At 39.1% G+C, this 20,031-nt stretch overlaps 1 protein-coding gene across 2 annotated transcripts in view; it reads right to left on the bottom strand.

Annotated features, from left to right (window-relative positions):
* Window positions 1-19,297, bottom strand: part of RAB3C (RAB3C, member RAS oncogene family) — a 323,991-nt gene extending 304,694 nt beyond the window's left edge. Inside the window, exon 1 of one of the 2 annotated variants that reach the window (XM_055422022.2) lies at window positions 18,958-19,297. In XM_055422022.2, the coding sequence (XP_055277997.1) occupies window positions 18,958-18,975 (18 nt within the window). In that variant the 5' untranslated portion in view covers window positions 18,976-19,297. Of the gene's footprint in view, window positions 1-18,139; window positions 18,937-18,957 lie in introns of those variants that run through there. The other variant, XM_055422021.2, reaches the window with a different exon arrangement.
* Between the last annotated feature and the right edge of the window lie 734 nt (window positions 19,298-20,031).

Raw genomic sequence — 20,031 nt, 5'->3', positions numbered from 1 at the left:
GCCTGCCTCTGTGTTTGTCTCTTTAGAATGGATTGTAACTGTGATGTTCTTTGCAGTCTCCAGCCAACAATTTCTCTGTGTGTCTGCTATAGTTTGCTCTGGCGAGAGCCAGTTGAGAAACAATAAACACTATCCGTGTCACTGTAGACCCATCACCACTGAGCTGAAAAGATGCTGTCCAGGGAACTGGAAGTTGCCAGGACACTAGAGGGTAAACAGTGGCTCTTCTAACCCTGGTTTCTGAAGTAAAAGACGTAGGAAGTAACGTAGCATTGGGAAATTGTCTCTTTTCTTTATGTTGGAAGGGAATGAATTACTATTTCATGGGACTCCAGGGGAATGTATATGATGGTACACCAAATTATAGTTACACTTCCAAGATGCAAGTTACTCTATGTTTTAAGGATATTCCTCAAGCTCAGTTTCACAGAAGTTCTTGCAGACTGCATCTGGATCTCTACTCCATGCATAGCTTCTTTAGCACATGTGGAAAACACACAGTGGATGCATGGGAAAATGGTAAAATAACTGTAACAGCAGCTCTTACAGACACTGTACTCTGTGCTTTATACATATTATCACATCTCATCCTTTCACTGCCCCCCAAAATCAATATCTAACTGTTAGCAGCCCCATGTTAGAGGAACTGAATGTCCTGAGTGTATTTCAGAAAGGCTACCTTTCCTCAGCCCCCGATAGAAGCAAAAGGGAATTTTTTTTTCCCAACCTTAACTATGAGAGTTTAGCAGAGCTCTTGGAGGTAAAATTCAAAACTGTGCGAGGCCTCCTTCAGTTTTTATCTCTTAGACTTGTCCACATGGCACCTCTAGCTATTCATCAACTACAGGCTACGTTTTCTTCATCAATTACATTTAGGTTTTCCTCCCGTGGTACTGATCCCCATGGAGGTTTCTGTTCCAGTAAATGGTGATTCTCTATATCTGCCTATTTGTGTCCCCAGTCTGGTGCCAGCATTTTTCCCCGTGACCTCAATTCTCTGACGTATCTAATAAGAGTTGTTAATTTTCAGTTTGTTCAGCTTTTCTCTTATATGAGGATAGGAGTGACCAATTCCAAGTTCCCTCTATACTGAACAGGAAACTTGAAGCCATTATATCCCTTTTAAAGATAAAATTAAGAGTATCAGGAAAGAGCTGAAGTAGAAGGGGGTCCCTGTTTTTCAATAGGATATCCTGATTTCTCCATGTACTGACTGAACCTTCATGACCTGGAGCAAATGGGTTATAATGTACTGCATAGCACAGAGAACTCTACTGAATATTCTGCAAAACCTAAATGGGAAAAGAATCTGAGAAAGAATGAATATACATATAACTGAATCACTATGCTGTATACCTGAAACTAACATAACATTGTAAATCAACTATACTCCAACAAAATTTTTTTAAAAAAGAAATACAGACATGCAGGCTCAGCTCTTTCACTCTTCTCTTCATCAAACAAACAAGTTTCAAACTTCAATCACAGAGAATATTCAAAGAGGTATGGGTCCTTCTTTTCTGCACTTCTAGAAAAAAAAAAAATCTATTCCTCTGTTGAAGAGAGGCAAGAACTAAACTTGATATATTTTAAAATTCACTTTTTGCACCTCCTTTGAAATCTATAGATGTTTGTTATCACAGTGTCAAGAAAAAGGAAATGAAGTTTATCAAAACCTGTAAAAATGGTTCCTATTAGTATCAAACACAGAGAGCCAGTGTTCTCAGCCCAAGCTGTAGTTCACTCCTGATTCCTGGTGTGTTACAGAGGGTTCCTGGTTGGGGAGAGCCTGCACAGGGCTTGAAGCAGAGCGAGAAGGGGATGCTCAGATCACAGAGAGGACTGTGAGCATGATCTCCTGTGAAGGGAACCGTGCTGGCTGGGAGAGCTCTCCCCACTCCAGTGATTCAGTGCTGACAGCTGCAATGAAGAGGAGCCCAGCCCAGTAATTCCTGCACATCCTCATGGATGCTGAAGCCAGAGGGTCATTAGTGCAGTCCTAGGGAGCTAGGGAGCACCTAGCTGCTGGTAACCCAAACTTTATAATCAAAGCATGAAAAGAGAAACACCATTGTACTTCTTTACTACCAACTCTGAAATTACGTGCAGCAGACACATCTGTGAAAAACAACATTCCACATTCTTGGTGTGATGTGGGTATAGGTAAAGAGCACATGCTCTTGGGTCAGGTTGCCTGAGAAGGAATCCTAGGTCTGCTACTTGTACAAACTTGGGCAAGGTTTTTGTTTTAACAATCATGAACTACAGTTTCCTCATCTAGAAAATAGGAATTATAGTGAAATCATCAAAGTAAAATTGTTGACGTGTTAAGTCCTTGAATAGAACATCCATCATCATCTTTCTTATTTCTCTTGTTATATTGAAATGATATAGAAGCCACTCATCTTCTCCCAATTCTTATTCTTGCTGTTCTCTGAAATGGAAATGGTTGATTTTATAGGACATGATCCCTCTCATTTCCTAATTTTAGAGTGCAAGAGACTTTGATACCCAACACCCCAACTCTGTACAGTTTACTAATTAGCCAAGTAAACAACTTATGTTTACTCTCCCATTTAACTATTATGGCATGGAACAAAGAGCAGTCATCAAAACACTTTTCGTGATAGAAGCTGACACTCTGCATACCTGTGTGCAGGTAGAAGTGTCCTGTAGTCTGGAGAGACTGTGGGGAGGGGAATGTGGCCAATGGTCATATGCCCTGTGATGTGACCTGTCCTATGACACTGCCTGCCACCTAATAATTTTGGAGAGTTTTTTTTTTTTAACTAAATTCACGAAACCCTTGGGTGTGGCCAGACTTTTGTGGAAATTGAAAGTGGGCTAATAAGTAGGCAGAATCCAAATAAAGTGAAAATGATAGTTGCCCACTCATGTCCAACTCTTTGTGACCCCATGGACTATGGAGCCCTCTGGGCTCCTTTGTCCATAGAATTCTCCAGGCAAAAATACTGGAGTGGGTAGCTATTCCCTTCTTCAGGCAATCTTCCCGACCCAGGAATTAAATCTGGGTCTCCTGCACTGCAGGCAGATTCTTTACCATGTGAGCCACCAGGGAAGCCCAGAATTCAAGCAGCAAATGGTAAAAAAAAAAAAAAAAAAAGCATGAGAAAGAGAACTTCAGCATATAGGTGGCCAACAAGCATGTGAAAAGATGCCCACCATCACTAATTATTAGAGAAATGAAAATCAACACTTAGAATGAGGAGAGGGTGTGGGAAAAAGGGAACACCATTGGTGGGAATGTAAATTGATGCAGTATGGCAGTTTCTCAAAAAACTAAAAATAGAGTTGCCATATGATCCAGTAATCCCACTCCCAAGCATATATACAGACAAAGCTATAATTCAAGAAGATATCTGTACCCCTATGTTCATAGCAGCACTATTCAAAATAACCAAGACATGGAAACAACTTAAATGTCCATCAATAGATGAATAAAGAAGATGTGATACATATACACAATGGAATATTACTCAGCTATAAAAAAAATAATGAAATGCCATTTGCAGCAATATAGATGGACCTAGAGATTATCAATCTAAATGAAGTAAATCAGAAAGATAAATACCATATGATATTATTTACATGTAGAATCTAAAATATGACACAAATTTATCTATGAAACAGACTCACAGAAATAGAGAATAGACTTGTGGTCACCAAGGAAAGTGGGTAGAGAGGGGTGGGTTGGGTGTTTGGGATCAGCAGATGCAAACTATTACATATAGAATGGATAAACAACAAGGTCCTATGTATAGCACCAAAAACTATAATTAATATCCTATGATAAGCCAAAATGGAAAAGAATATGGAAAAGAATGTGTGCATTATATATATATAGGATTGAATCACTTTGATGTTCAATAGAAATTAACATAATATTGTAAATCAACTATAGTTTAGTAGATTTTAAAAGAAAGGGGGCTCTAGGAACTAACTCCTAGTAGTTAGGGGGAAGCTCTCTTCTTTTGGGGCCTTGGAATAGGTTTTAGGCAAAGTTTCACCTAATTTCTGATATGCAATTTGATAAACCATCAAAGTCCACGATAACATTATAGACAACAACAGTGCATTGTAAACTTCAAAGCCTCTAAGAGACTAGAACTTATTGTTCCCACCATGTACAAGAAATGATAATTATACAGTATGTAGAGGTGTTAGCTAACACGATCGTGGTGACTGTACTGTAATACACAAGCATATCAAGCCAAATTGTTGTACACCTTAAACCTATACGATGTTATCAATGTATTTCAATTCTATCTCAACAGAAACAAAAATTTTAAAGCCCACAATAAATAAATAGTATCTTGCATACAGGATGGTTATTTCCATCATTTGCTAACACCTCTCTAAAATAATGCAAAGGGTATCCACAAAAGTAAAATTCCAGATAGACAAAGAGAAGTAGCACAGAAAGGCAATGAAAGTTTGGGGTCTGGAAGTGCATGACTGGAGAAAGGGGAATCCTAGGCCTGCTGGGGAAGTCCACCAGAGCCCAGGAAAGTCTGGAATGGCCTTAGGATTGGAGACACCAAGTGTCTTGCTCCTAGGGTGTGGCTAGAGTCACCAACTTTCTTGTTTGCCCAAAACTGAGGTTTTTCATGGTACACAGCAGAACTTTCAGTGTTAAAATCTGCAAGCTGGGATGGTAGATCACACTAGATGTTTCTAGGTGGTGCAATCAGGAGGACTGGTTGAAAATCCAAGACCCTGTAAAGCCAAGCAACATCTTCTCCATATACAGCTCTTTTAAACCAACCAATATAATATTGTAAAATAATTTGCCTCCAATAAAAAATAATTACATAAAAAAAAAATAAAACAAAATTAAGTCTAAAATATAAAAAAGTCATCAAACATTCTTGACATTCACACTTCCTAAATGCAGATGTCAATTTATAAAAATGAAAGAGCCTTTCTCTTAGCAACAAAATGTAAAAAAGTCCTTTAAAACTTTCTCATAGATATGGATAAAATATATATGCCTTCTCATCATTTCTTGGTAGCAAGAAATACCAGACATTGTGTTCTCACATACCTGCTCTTGGGCTTCCCTGATAGCTCAGGAGGTAAAGAACCCACCTGCCAATGCAGGAGGCAAAAGGCTGGGAAGATGCCCTAGAGTAAGAAATGGCAACCCACTCCAGTATTCTTGCCTGGAGAATCCCATAAACAGAGAAGCCTGGCGGGCTACAGTCCATGGGGCTGCAAAGAGTTGGACACGTGAGTAACTAACATACACACACACATACTTGCTCTCTAGAGCTGGATATGTTTTCACTTAGGAATACAAAACTGAATCTTCACTACATCCAAGATTTCCAAACCTGGGAAACTCCTCCTGAATTCTGCGAAATTAGAATATTCAAGGTGGGGCCGGGATCTAAATTGTTAAAGCTCCCCAAGTGATTCTCTGGATCAGTCAGGTTGAGAATTTATTGGATTAACAAGTGTTGGCAGGGAAGCCAGGGCAGGTGCCCGCTGTCAAGACCTCAGGATGTATGTACCACGAGACTGAGCAATCTGACACTGAGTCCCGGATCCATGGGGACCCTAGAGCTCTCTATCAGCTGCCATCTTCACCAGTCATCTCTTTCAATGATGGGGACAGCAGATCTCGCCAGAATGTTGACTTGGCACAGAAATTCTATGCCCTAGAATGCCCAGCCTGCCCAGGAAAGCTTAATTCTGAGAAATGTTGTTACAATTAACTCTGCCCTAGTAGGAGTCAGAATCTTCTGAGGACTAGTGATACAACTCACCGAGAGCTCTGTCAGACTCGGAGGAGGCACCACCTAGGAAGAGGTAGCAATCCTGTTCTCAGCGCACACAAGGCTCTGTGGAACGTGGCCTGGACTTCCCCCATCAGTCATTTTTAAAAATAACCCACAATTAGATTTTACTTCCCTCCATTCCATAAAAAGGGACCCAATAGCTAGAGGAGGCCAGTGTCTAAACTGAAACCACAAAACAAATACCTCTTCCTGAGAAGAAGAAAAAATCTAAACAATAGACATATTTTAACAGTAGACATTTCTTTTTACCATATATGTACTATGTGGTGAAAAGAAAAAAGAAAAAGCCTCTCATAAAAACACCTAGTAAAATACTCTAAAAATCTCCAATGGGGAAAATAAAAACTAACTTTTAATATTAACATGTGCTTCCCCCCGCCAAATTTCATCATTAAACATTTCACTTCATTTAACGTTTTTTAAAACATTTTACAGATGTTTCATATTAGTTTTAAGCCCTTGAAAAATGCCTACAGGGATTTGCTATAGATTCCTTCAAAATCTGGACATTTCCCTTCCAGTCATGTATAGGGGCACAAACCCCATGACCCACACATTTATGAGACAATGGGCCTATCTGGACCATTCTCGAGGAAACTGGGTTAGCAGTCTAGTCTACGCAGTGGTGTTTCTAGACTGTGCAATGGGAATGACGGACAGAGCCATTTTTCTACTTATAATCATCTGGGCTTTTCATTCTAAAGCCACTGCTACTATTATTTACTACAAAGACCCAGCCTGCCCAAGCATAATTACTAAAGAACGCTCACATGCACAGGTGTGCTGTGTTTCCATTGTCGCCTTTCATCAGCCCTGCTACTGACAGGTGTTCAGAGAATCAAACATTGAAAGGAAAAACTGCCTTTAACTGCAAACACCATAGATAAGGGTCACGTGGGGGTCATGTTTTGCTAATAGGTACTTAACATGGTCTTTCCTCAAGCTTTTAATGGTCCTCAAGCTGTGGCTATTTTAGCAGGAAGCATTCATCCCGTTGGCTACCAAGAGTTTCCAGTTGATGAGACTCAGATGTGCATCTGAATTGCTCCCAACAAATAACAAGTAATTAAACTAAAAGCAGGTGGACTATGAGGAGGATCACCTCTTCAAGTTACCTTATGATTTGGGTTCCCAGACCATGAAAAGCTGAGAGTGTAGGAGCAAAGTGACCATGGTTTCAGGGTTTTATCAGGTGGCCAAGTGGGCACAAAATGAGGCTCTTTTAGGTTTGCCAGAGCTAAATTCCTAATGCTGCACTCAAACCAATCGGCTTACTGAAGAGTTCATCAGGGAACTGCTGACCCTGTCCTTTTACAACTCACTGGGTAACAGAAAGCCAGAAGAAATAACCTTAGATATTCAGATAATACCATTCTAATGGCAGAAAGTGAAGAGGAACTACAGAGCTTCCTGATGAAGGTAAAAGAGGAGAGTGGAAAAGCTGGCTTGAAACTCAACATTCAGAAAACTAAGACCATGACATCTGGTTCCATCACTTCATGGCAAATAGAAAGGGAAAAAGTAGAAACAGTGACAGATTTCATTTTCTTGGGCTTTAAAATCACTGCAAACAGTGACTGCAGCCATGAAGTTAAAAGACACTTGTTCCTTGGAAGTGCAGAAAAAAGCAGAGACATCACTATGGATGTGTGAGTTGGACCATAAAGAAGGCTGAGCACCAAAGAATTGATGCTTTCGAACTGTGGTGCTAGAGAAGACTCTTGAGAGTCCCTTGGACTGCAAGGAGATCAAACCAGTCCATCCTAAAGGAAATCAACCCTGAACATTCAATGGAAGGACTGATGCTGAAGCTCCAATACTTTGGTCATCTGATGCAGAGAGGCAACACTTTGGAAAAGACCCTGTTGCTGGGGAAGATTGAAGGCAAAAGGACAAGGGGGCAGCAGAGGATAAGATGGTTAGATAGCATCACCAACTCAATGGACATGAATTTGAGCAAACTCTGGGAGGTAGTGGAGGACAGAGGAGCCTGGCATGCCACAGTCCGTGGGGTCACGAAGAGTTGGACACAACTTAACAACTGAACAATAACAAGGCAACTGAAGACCTAAGACATTGACTCATGGTTTCGCTGTTTAGTGGACAGAAGAATATTTAATGACTCCAATAAGACTGACACAATGCTTCAAACCAATCTGAAACATGTTGGTGTTGATGTTTCTTCAGAGTTAAAGCTGTTAAGGAATATATTAGTTGACAAAGGGAAGCAGTTAATGAAATGATTTTATTTTTATAATTTTGCACCTTGTTCAAATTTTTGAAAGTGTCTTGAAGCCCACACTTCTATTTGAAAAACACAAAGAAAAACATAGTCTCACAAAACAACAATCATAGAAATATTAAATGATAAAAATTAAAATGTGACATAAATATTTCCCCCAGAAATCTATACGGAATAATCAAAGTACTAATATTACTTATATTTTTCTATAAAATGCTCACTGTGCTTTCTTGGTCTATACAACACTGTAAATTAATCCTACTATAGGCTCTTCCAGTACTCAAATATCTCTTCCCAAGAGAGTGTTATCTATCTTCACTTGGCAATATAACATATTTCTAATGTAAAAGACGTAAACATGGAGCCCAAACGGAAAGACACAGTAACTGAAATAAACATTTCCTCAATGGGTTTAACAAAAGGCTGCAGATGGTAGCAAAGAGAGTCAATGACTTGAAGATAAATCAAAAGAAATTGTACAACTGACAAAGAGAAAAAGAAAAAAGAAAAACATAAAGCAAAGCCTAGTGATTTGTGGAACAATATCTGAAGTCTAACATACATATAATAGGAGTCTCAGACGAAAAAAGAAGGGGATAATGAGATGGAAAAACATTTGAAGACACATGGCTAAATATCTTTCAAATTTGGTTAAAAGTATCAATTTATATATCTCAGAAGCTAATTCAAACCCCTAAGTTGACCCCAAAACAAAGAGCAAAATGCTGGTTTTAAATCCAATCATATTGATAAATGCAACATATGAGAATGGGTAAAAATCCCAACTAAAGGATAACTAGACTGGATAAACTGCAAGGCCCAGTTATACTCAGACCATAATATTCACACTTTAAATATAAAGTCACATATAAGTTGAAAGTAAAAATAGGACTATATACATATTTTATATATCTATATATATATACACATATAGGCATAAATATATGTGTGTGTCAGTATATGCATGAGATACTATTAAGAAAGAGTATATTTATATAGACTTTAAGACAAGGAGCATTGCTAAAAATCTAAAGGGAAATTTCATACCAAAAACCAGGAAATTTTTTCAGGAAGACCGAACAATTACATATGTGTGTGTGCTTAATAAAAGAAGTTAAAAATATATAAAGCGAAACTGAAAGGACTAAAAAAAATCTGAAAGCCTGACTACCATAATTGGAGATTTTAAAATCTTTTTCTCAGTAATTGATAGAATAACTAGACCAAAAATAGTAAGGTTATATAGGTATTCGTATATCAAAAAAGCGTAATTTGTTTAAAAAAAAAAGTCCACAAAGAAAACTCCAATAGCTTCAGTGAGAAACTTCTACCAAACACTTCAAGGAATAAAATATATCAATCTTAAACAACAAAATCATCCAAACAGCAAATTCCCAAACACTTCTCACTTGTTTTATAATGTCTGTATAACTTCTATATTCGGACTCTTTTGTAGACCATGATGGCTACTCCATTTCTTCTAAGGGATTCCTGCCCACAGTAGTAGATATAATGGTCATCTGAGTTAAATTCACCCATTCCAGTCCATTTTAGTTCACTGATTCCTAGAATGTCTATGTTCACTCTTGCCATCTCCTGTTTGACCACTTCCAATTTGCCTTGAATCATGGACCTAACATCCAGGTTCCTATGCAATATTGCTCTTCATAGCATCATACCTTGCTTCTGTCACCGGTCACATCCACAACTGGGTATTGGTTTTGCTTTGGCTCCTTCCCTTCATTCTTTCTGGAGTTATTTCTCCACTGATTTCCAGCAGCATACTGGGCACCTATCGACCTGGGGAATTCCTCATTCGGTATCCTATCATTTTGCCCTTTGATACTGTTCATGGGGTTCTCAAGGCAAGTATACTGAAGTGGTTTGCCATTCCCTTCTCCAGTGGACCACATTCTGTCAGTGGACCACATTCTGTTCTCCTTATTGCCAAATTCAGACTTAAATTGAAGAAAGTAGGGAAAACCACTAGACCATTCAGATATGACCTAAATCAAATCCCTTATGATTATACAGTGGAAGTGAGAAATGGATTTAAGGGGCTAGACCTGATAGATAGAGTGTCTGATGAACTATAGACGGAGGTTTGTGACATTGTACAGGAGACAAAGGACCAAGACCATCCCCATGGAAAAGAAATGCAAAAAAGCAAAATGCCTGTCTGAGGAGGCTTTACAAATAGCTGTAAAAAGAAGAGAAGTGAAAAGCAAAGGAGAAAAGGAAAGATATACCCATTTGAATGCAGACTTCCAAAGAATAGCAAGGAGAGATAAGAAAGCCTTCCTCAGCGATCAATGCAAAGAAACAGAGGAAAACGACAGAATAGGAAAAACAAGAGATCTCTTCAAGAAAATTAGAGATTCCAAGGAAACATTTCATGCGAAGATGGGCTCGATAAAGGACAGAAATGGTGTGGACCTAACAGAAGCAGAAGATATTAAGAAGACATGGCAATAATACACAGAAGTACAAAAAAGATCTTCACGAACAAGAGAGTCATGATGGCATGATCATTCACCTGGAATGTGAAGTCAAGTGGGCCTTAGAAAGCATCACTACGAACAAAGCTAGTGGAGGGGATGGAATTCCAGTTGAGCTATTTCAAATCCTGAAAGATGATGCTGTCAAAGTGGTACACTCAATATGCCAGCAAATTTGGAAAACTCAGCAGTGGCCACAGGACTGGAAAAGGTCAGTCTTCATTCCAATCCCAAAGAAAGGCAATGCCAAAGAATGCTCAAACTACCACACAGTTGCACTCATCTCACACACTAGAAAGTCATGCTCAAAATTCTACAAGCCAGGCTTCAGCAATACGTGAACTGTGAACTTCCAGATGTACAAGCAGATTTTAGAAAAGGCAGAGGCACCAGAGATCAAATTGCCAACATCCACTGGATCATGGAGAAAGCAAGAGAGTTCCAGAAAAACATCTATTTCTGCTTCATTGACTATGCCAAAGCCTTTGACTGTGTGGATCACAATAAACTGTGGAACATTCTGAAAGAGATGGGAATCCCAGACCACCTGACCTGCCTCTTGAGAAACCTGTATGCAGGTCAGGAAACTACAGTTAGAACTGGACATGAAACAACAGACTGGTTCCAAATAGGAAAAGGAGTACATCAAGGTTGTATATTGTCACCCTGCTTATTTAACTTATATGCAGAGTATATCATGAGGAATGTTGGGCTGAAAGAAGCACAAGCTGGAATCAAGATTGCCGGGAGAAATATCAATAACCTCAGATATTCAGATGACACCACTCTTATGGCAGAAAGTGAAGTGGAACTAAAAAGCCTCTTGATGAAAGTGAAAGAGGAGAGTGAAAAGGTTGGCTTGAAGCTCAACTTTCAGAAAACAAAGATCATGGCATCTGGTCCCATCACTTCATGGGAAATAGATGGGGAAACAGTGTTAGACTTTAATTTTTTTGGCTCCAAAATCACTGTGGATGCTGATTGCAGCCATGAAATTAAAAGATGCTTACTCCTTGGAAGGAAAGTTATGACCAACCTAGATAGTATATTAAAAAGCAGAGAGATTACTTTGCCAACAAAGGTCCATCTAGTCAAGGCTATGGTTTTTCCCGTGGTCATGTCTGGATGTGAGAGTTGGACTGTGAAGAAAGCTGATTGCCAAAGAATTGATGCTTTTGAACTGTGGTGCTGGAGAAGACTCTTGAGAGATCCAACCAGTCCATTCTAAAGGAGATCAATCCTGGGTGTTCATTGGAAGGACTGATGCTAAAGCTGAAACTCCAATACTTTGGCCACCTCATGTGATGAGTTGACTCACTGGAAGACTCTGATGCTGGGAGGGATTGGGGGCAGGAGGAGAAGGGGACAACAGAGAATGAGATGGCTGGATGGCATCCAAGTCGATGGACATGAGTTTGAGTGAACTCCGGGAGCTGGTGATGGACAGGGAGGCCTGGCGTGCTGTGATTCATGGGGTCGCAAAGAGTCGGTCACGACTGAGTGACTGAACTGACTGACTAACTTCTATATTAAACCTCATAAAGGCATTAAAAGAAAATCATATATTAATATCCATTTTTAATTTAAAGGCAAAAATCTTTGCCTTTAAGTTACAAATTGCACCCTGAGAATATATAATAACTAACTGGCTTTATCTAAAGTACATCAGATTAAATAAAAATCAATCAGTATAATCCAACAGAATAAAGGAGATAAACCATGTGATCATGGCAATAGATGCAGAAGAAGGATTTGACAAAATTCAGCACCCACTCATACTGAGAACAAATACTCTCAGCAAACTAGGACTCAAAAGAAATTTCTGTATGATAAGATATCTATACCACCACCACCAACAAAACAATTACAGCTAATTTCATACTTAATGGTGATAGATGGCTTCCCCCAAAGACTGGGAATAAGACAAGAATGTCTGCTCATCACTTCTCAACACTGCACTGGCTATCCTATCCTGTGTAATAAGAAATAGTGGGGAAAAAAAAAAAAAAGGAGGTCTTTGGAAAGAAAGAACTGGCTCTATTTGCAAATCATACAATCACTTATGGAGAAATTCTTAAGGAATTTAAGGATTTCAATAGATGGTGCTAAAGAATCTGCCTGTCAGTGCAGGAGATGCAAGAGACCTGGGTTAGATCCCTGAGTTGGGAAGATCCCCAGGAGTAGGAAGTGGCAACCACTCCAGTATTCTTGCCCAGAAAATTTCATGGATAGAGGAGCTTGGCGGCTATAGTCCATGGGGCCGCAAAGTGTCAGACATAACTAAGTGACTGAACACTAGAAATAACACATAAATGTAGTAAGGTCTGAGGACACAGTTTAGAGAAATAAAGAAAGTACAGAATTCAGATATAGACACTACCTAAAATTAATAACCTAAATTTCATTAAAATATAAGTTCTCATCAAAAGACACTCATAATATACGAATATTCAAGGCACAGACTGGCAGAAAATATTTTAATACATGTGAAGAACTAGTTTCAAAGGTATATAAATAAATATATAAACAAACAGATTAAAAATAAAACTATATAAAGACTTCCTACAACTAAATAATAAAAAGTTCAGTTCAGTTCAGTTGCTCAGTCGTGTCCGACTCTCCGCGACCCCATGAATCACGGCACACCAGGCCTCCCTGTCCATCACCAACTCCCGGAGTACACTCAAACTCATGTCCACATACCCCGATAATGGATAAAAGGCTAAACAAACACTACGTAAAGGAAGATAGGCAAATGGTCAGTAAACATATAAATATGCTAAACATCCCAGTCATCAGAAAATGCAAATACAAATCACAATGAGACACCATAACCACCAATTAAAGTGGCCTTAATTTAAAAGGCTCCTGACACCAGACACTGTTGAGGATGTGAAGCCACTAGAATGTTCACACACTGCTGGTGAGAATATGAAATGGTACTACCATTCTAGCTAGAGACTTGACTGTTTCCTATAAAGTTAAACAAAGACGTATCTTTACTTCAGCAATTCTACTTTTAGATATCTACCCAAGAGAAATAAAAACATATTACTATAAAAAGACCAATATGATAACATTTATAACTTTCATTATAGTAGCCCCTGATGAAATTACCTCGAAATCCATCAACAGAAGAATAGATTTTAAAAGTAAGGCAGATTGATGCACCAGTATGATGTGTCAATAAAACAAAATGAATTTCTGACACATGCAACAACATGAATGAATTCCATACAGATTATAATCAGCAAAGTAAGCTAGACTTAAGAGTACACTCTATATATTCTGCAATATGTTCATTTTGTATGTTTTACAGAACTATCTAGAGTTCTAGAATAAACAGGACTAATTTATGGTGATCTTACTATATCAGTAGATTAACCGGAAAAAGAAAGTAATAAAGGAACTTGTTGGATTGAATGGAAATGTTCTGTATCTTTATAGTGGTATGTATTACATAGGTGTATCTACTTTATTAAGAGTCATCAAATTATTCACTTAATATTCATGCATTTCAATGTATAGAAGTATCTCAAAAACTATAAACAAATGAAAAATGCTAAAAATTTACATAATTCCAAAAAAAACTAAAATATTTCATCTTCACAGGTCATATTATGCATGGTAAAAATCTATGATCTATTAAGAGGGTTCCCCTAGAACCTCTGGAACTCATTAGTGAATGATAAATGGAGAAAATTGTTGGATGACCTTTAACCATTACAACATTTTTTTCAGGTGGTGCAACTGCTCATAAATTCCCAGGAAAACTAAATTTTTAGCATAAAAATATATTTCATTCTTGGAATATGATGGTCAAGAAAGGAATTTGCAGTTCTAAGCTTAGAATGGCAGGCGGAAATTGTGGCTATGCCATGTAATGATTCCACAACTCTTTAAACTGAAAACGGAAAATCATTCTTACACCATAGAAATTTGCTTTTACAGCAATTTCCCTCTCTACCCTCCACTTTCCCTTACGGAAGAAAGGTGGCTACTTCAGGAATTTGCCCAAATCAAGTAAGAAAGAAGTTCTTGTTTCTCCAATGTCAACTAGGGCTTTTCTCCATCTCTGTAAGGGATGAGGACTAAACTTCCATTTCTTATGTAAAGATAAAGGAATCATAATTGAAGTTGGATGTGGTAGAAACTCAACAATAATAAAATGCAAGATTGCCATGGACTTTTCACAGACAAATGAAACAATGTTACTTGGTCTTGTTTCTTTGTTTTTGTTGTTGTTATACAGCATGGCAATATTTAATGTCTATTGTGCTTTTCACCTCAACTTCATTTTCAGCCTACACTCATACTCTTTATTCAATTCTCCTTATTTTTAGCCAAACAACTTTTTTTGGCACACTGTTCCATGCTTTGAGTAGTGTTTTTCTTTGAAGTTTCCTAAGTAGTTAGAGGGCTCTCTGTACTTAGGTACTTACGTGAAGAAAGCTTGTGGATGACAAAAATGAAGATGAAGCATTTAAACACAGACAATGAATTCCACTTTGGTCCTTGGAGAGTGTAAGTAAAGCTATAAGAAATTCAAACCAGGAAGACAAAGAGCTAGCCATTTTTAAAACGCTGACCCTTCTCAAATATTTGATTTAGTTTATATAAGATAATTTCATAAACAGAAGAGACAATTGTCCTTTTTCTGATCCAAATAAAAATCAATATGGTGCTCATTCTTTATATCACCTTTTTGTGTCTTCTTAAGGAACCCAAAATAATAGCGGAAACAACATGGGCTTCCTAGAGATCTAGCAGAATTTTGAATTTACTGTGTTGGTCAAGTTGTTTAATCATATAAAGCTCTAGTTATCTGCCTGTAATTAAGGTAATGGTGACCTCTAGGACTGTTTTATATTTCACACACACACACACACACACACACATACAGATCTGAATGCAAAGCACAGTGCTTAGCACAGACAAAACACTAGATAAACTGGAATTTGTTCCTAATCTGGCTCCTGAATCAAATGATAATTTGTTCATGAAAGTGTCACTCTAACGTCATGAGCACTGCTATTCCCCATTTCATTTGGTCCTCGGGATTTATGGAGGCACTAAAGGAAAAAACACAAAATGACCATCTCCTGCATTAAAATTGCAATCCATCATCTGGAACACTTACCAAATGCTATTCTTGGTTATTTAGTTGCAAAGGAAATAAAGACAGCAAAGACTATTACTGCTATTATCCTGCATTTTGCATCAACTCAAAGAGAAATATTCTTCAGAAAATTTGCATATATCAAAGACAACTATACTGAACGGAGCACCAAGCTATGTACAAAGGCACAATAAATACTTTTTAAAATATATTGAACAATTTTAAAGGGCTCTTTGATTTAATAAAATATAAAAAGTAAATTAGCATTTTAAATGATATGGTTCAGTCTTTAAATGGAAAAAATGTCAGTTATTCATCTGATTACATTTTCATATATCAAAGTCATCTGGAATGTGATTATGATTCACAAGTACAAGTGCTAAGACAATATCTGCCATATATATATATAAAGCATGTTTATAGTTTTTATTCTTCCTATCATTATATATGCTTGAAAACCTGACAGTAATTGAGAGTTGGCCACCATAACAATTTACTTGGTAAATTGAATCAATAAATGTGCTTTAACTAAATATACTACAGAAAAAAGTTTTTATTTTTTTAAATGTACATGTTATTCAAGACAGCATTTGGGTATTAAAACTTTTAAATTAAAAAAATCAAGTCCAATGAATAAAATACATCCAAAATATGAAAATAACTGCAGAAGCAAATTAATTTTATTACCTGTTTTTATATTAATTATTCATTAAAGTTCTGACTAAATTTTAGAATTGCAGTACCTACTACAAAGTTGATATGAATTGACTTAAAATATTTCTTAGGGCACTAATTTCATATAGTTCTGTAATATTTTGATGACCCTTCTGAACAGTCTAAGCAATTACTATAAGAAAATAAAAATCAAGATGCACTGTGATCAATTTGTTACTAACTTATTTTCACATAAAGACTTCAGTGCATGTATGGGGTTAATGTTAAATACTAACAATCTACTTTTAAAGTCTATTGTCAATGTTTACTTGTAATCAAATATGATTAATGTAGCCAGTTGGCTCCTGGCAGTAACTCCAGTAATGGGAAATTATCATAAGCCAATACATCTTGATTACAACAGCCTGTACCTTTATTGTCTGTCCAGATTCTTTTCACATCAGGTCTATAATGAAAAACTAAGTCACAAAGACAGGTATTAGAAGATACACAGCAGGGCCACTGTTCTCTGGAACAAATCAAATTTTCAGTAACTCATAAGGCAATTTGAGAGCTTTCATTAATATAATGCTTCAACAAACAGCTAAATTCTACAGATTTTTTTCACTGAACAGTCAACACATCTCTTAATATACATAACCCATGAATGAATATTGGAGTGGGTTGCCATGCCCTTCTCCAGGGGATCTTTCCGACTCAGGGATCAAACCCGGGTCTCTTCCATCTCCTGCATTGGCAGACTCATTCTTTACCACTAGAGCCACCTGGGAAGCCCATACATAACCCACACCATAAGTAAATTGACGCATACGTTTAAAGCCCTTGATTTTTTTAGGAAAAACTGTTGGAAAACCTTTAAGTTCAAATTAAACATTTATATTGCTGGACTTGGCAGCAGGGGTGGGTTCTCAAGAGAGACAACACGTTCCAAACGGTGTGTTCCATTCCCTCTCAATCCATTCATAAACTGCCTTGCTGTTACGCAATGGGATCACTCTCCTTGATAATGAACACAGGCTGATGTTTAGTATTAACTGATTGCACATACAAACGAGAAATCATCACTCATCTTTACTTAAAAACAGAACTTAAACAAGATGCTTAGGCAGAGGCACCTTTGCAGGGAGTCAAAGGAAGCAAACATAAGAACGTGACTTAAACAGGAATCAGAACGCAAAACAAATGGGCACAGTACTCAGGAAAGCTTGGAGGAGAGTCTCTGAAACGCAGGAGTAAACCAGTGTGGACAGAGATAAAAGGCTTGCATACTTCTGGGAAGAGTGAAGCCCTGAAGTGTTTGCTGATACTACTAGAACCCTAATTGAAGAAAGGGGACTTTAGGGACCCTAACATTGGCTTCTTCTTTCTTAGAGAGCTCTTAATTAAGCGAAATTTGCTCCATACCGACTCCAGTAGACTGCTCGCAACACCAAACCTGGTGTGTCTGCACCTTGATCACGAACCAGGCAAGACAGGAGGAACAATCAATGCCAATACGAGATGGCATGTTCCTCTGACTTTTGTTTGCCCGGGTTGACGTTCTAGACACTCTCATCCTCCTTGTGGAGCCCGGGAAGATAATGTATACGCCTATCCCTCCTCAAAACAGCCCGAATCACAGCCCCGCGGAGCGGGGTTCTGTCCCCAGGACCAAGTCTGAACCGCCTCCCGGCGGATGGCTGCCTAAGACCTTTCCTTAGAACGGGCGCAGTTTGTACTTGGAGTGAGGGAGAAAGCGTCTCTCTCAATTCCTCCCGAGGCCACACTTTCTATATAGACCCACCTGCATGGGAGCTTCGTGTCTCATTGTTCGCAAAGTGTCCTTTCTCCCTGGCTAACACAGTGCTGGCTCGGGCGCCCGGTCAAGCGTGCACAGCCCGCGCGCTTCCCGCTCCACTCTGCACTCGGGGTTCACTAACCGGCTCCAACATCAGCACCGGAGCTGTCCCTTCCTGGCGCCGCACACGCGTACTGGCCCGGAGCCCCGCGTGCTCCTGGGAGTTGTAGTCTAGCCTAGCTGAGCTTCCCCACCAACCGGTGAGCAGTAAACTACATTTCCCGGCAAGCCAGCACATAAACGGGCTGCTTCTCCAGTAGGACTCGGCCGCGGAGCCTCCCTTCTCTTTTGGACTCGCTTCTGGTTGTTAGTGCTCTCAGCCTCCCGGGCTATTTCCTCGCAAGGTGCAGGCGAAAGTGACCTCAGTTCATTCATCTCAGCTGGAGATGTTTCTTTACTACCTATCGGCTTCCGAAGCTAGACTGTGATTTTCCTGGTTAGGAAACGCACTACCTTGTGCTAATTTACAATCTAAACGAAACCTGCACTGTGTTCTGGAACTCTCCGCCCTACACCTCCCCATTCCCAATCGGGAAAGTTTGTACATTTCCATAGGCAGAGTAGGGTGGTTTTACAATCTCATTCAGCAAACGCGGGGGAGAACGACAATGAATGGTACACACATAAAGAAAGCGGTTTACTCACACAGTTGCACTGAGAAGGCGCCCACGCGCGCGAGTATACTCACACACACACTGACATACACAAAGTCCATGAAAGCGAGATTTCACGCGGAGCAGACGGAGGAGCTCCCTTCTGCTTACCTTTCCGTACAGCTCCATTGCAACTCAAGGTTCCGAAATTCTCAGTAATCCCTCTTGCTCCAAGTGAGGTTAAGGTCTCACGCAGGAAGCCGAGCTAGACGCACCACACAATGGAAGGGGTGGGGGTGGTGCCCGGCGGAGGAAGAAACGAGGGAAGAGAGTACAGCTGATTTAGATGGTTGTATTCCTCTGAGGGGAAAGCTTGGAGTCTTCAAGTACCGGCTGCAGAGAGAGAGCTGGGAGTCTTAGGAAGTGCCAGGGGAGCGATCGCACTGGGCAGCCCCTCCCCAGGCCCTCCCTCGGGCACCTTCCACCGTCATTAGTGCGCACACAGAACCGCTGCCGGCTCAAGGCTGGAGAGCTGATACGGGACTGGGTTATTTACCCAAAGCAAGTCACAGAAAATGAACACATTCATCACCAGAGCCCAGAAGCACCGTCACAGCACAAGATAGGAGACCTCTATTAAGCTATCCTGTCCTTTCAACAGAGAGTCATTCCTTACATTACAATCAGACTCCTCCCTGACTGGTTCAAAAATGGTTTTGAAATCTCGGGAACTGTACTTGTATTACACTTACCTTCCCCTCAACTGACAAATGTGTGTGACTATCCATATTCTCTGTACCCATCTAAAAACTCCCTTTTCCCCAAGAGTAAATGTTAATCAGTGCAGTAAATGATTCTTGCCTTTCACTTTGTGATCAAAATAATTATTGGAGGCAGAATGGAAAAGGAATGAACTTGATACTGATAGAAATATGAAAGTAACAACAACAACAGCCAAAACAGCTTGAAACTTCATTGCACTAGACAAAGCAGTAGAACAGAGGTTCTTAGATGTGCTTGAAAATCTCTTGAGGGTGCTAAAATTCGTATTCTCAAGGCATGCGTAGAGATTCTGATTCACTAGATGTGACCGAGGAGTGTGAGAATTAGTGTTTGTTTTCAACAAACACCCTAGCGATTCTGATGCAGTGCTCCTTTGCCATTATTTGAGAAATACTGCCTTAAAATCTTTTCTATGTAAGAATTTTTCAAAAATATAAATCTCAAAAATTCATAGACTGACTC

Source organism: Moschus berezovskii, chromosome 18, assembly GCF_049115385.1.
Source record: "Moschus berezovskii isolate FMDL1 chromosome 18, NW_MosBer_1.0, whole genome shotgun sequence".
Lineage (NCBI taxonomy): Eukaryota > Metazoa > Chordata > Mammalia > Artiodactyla > Moschidae > Moschus > Moschus berezovskii.
This window is presented reverse-complemented; position numbering and strand designations above follow the sequence as displayed.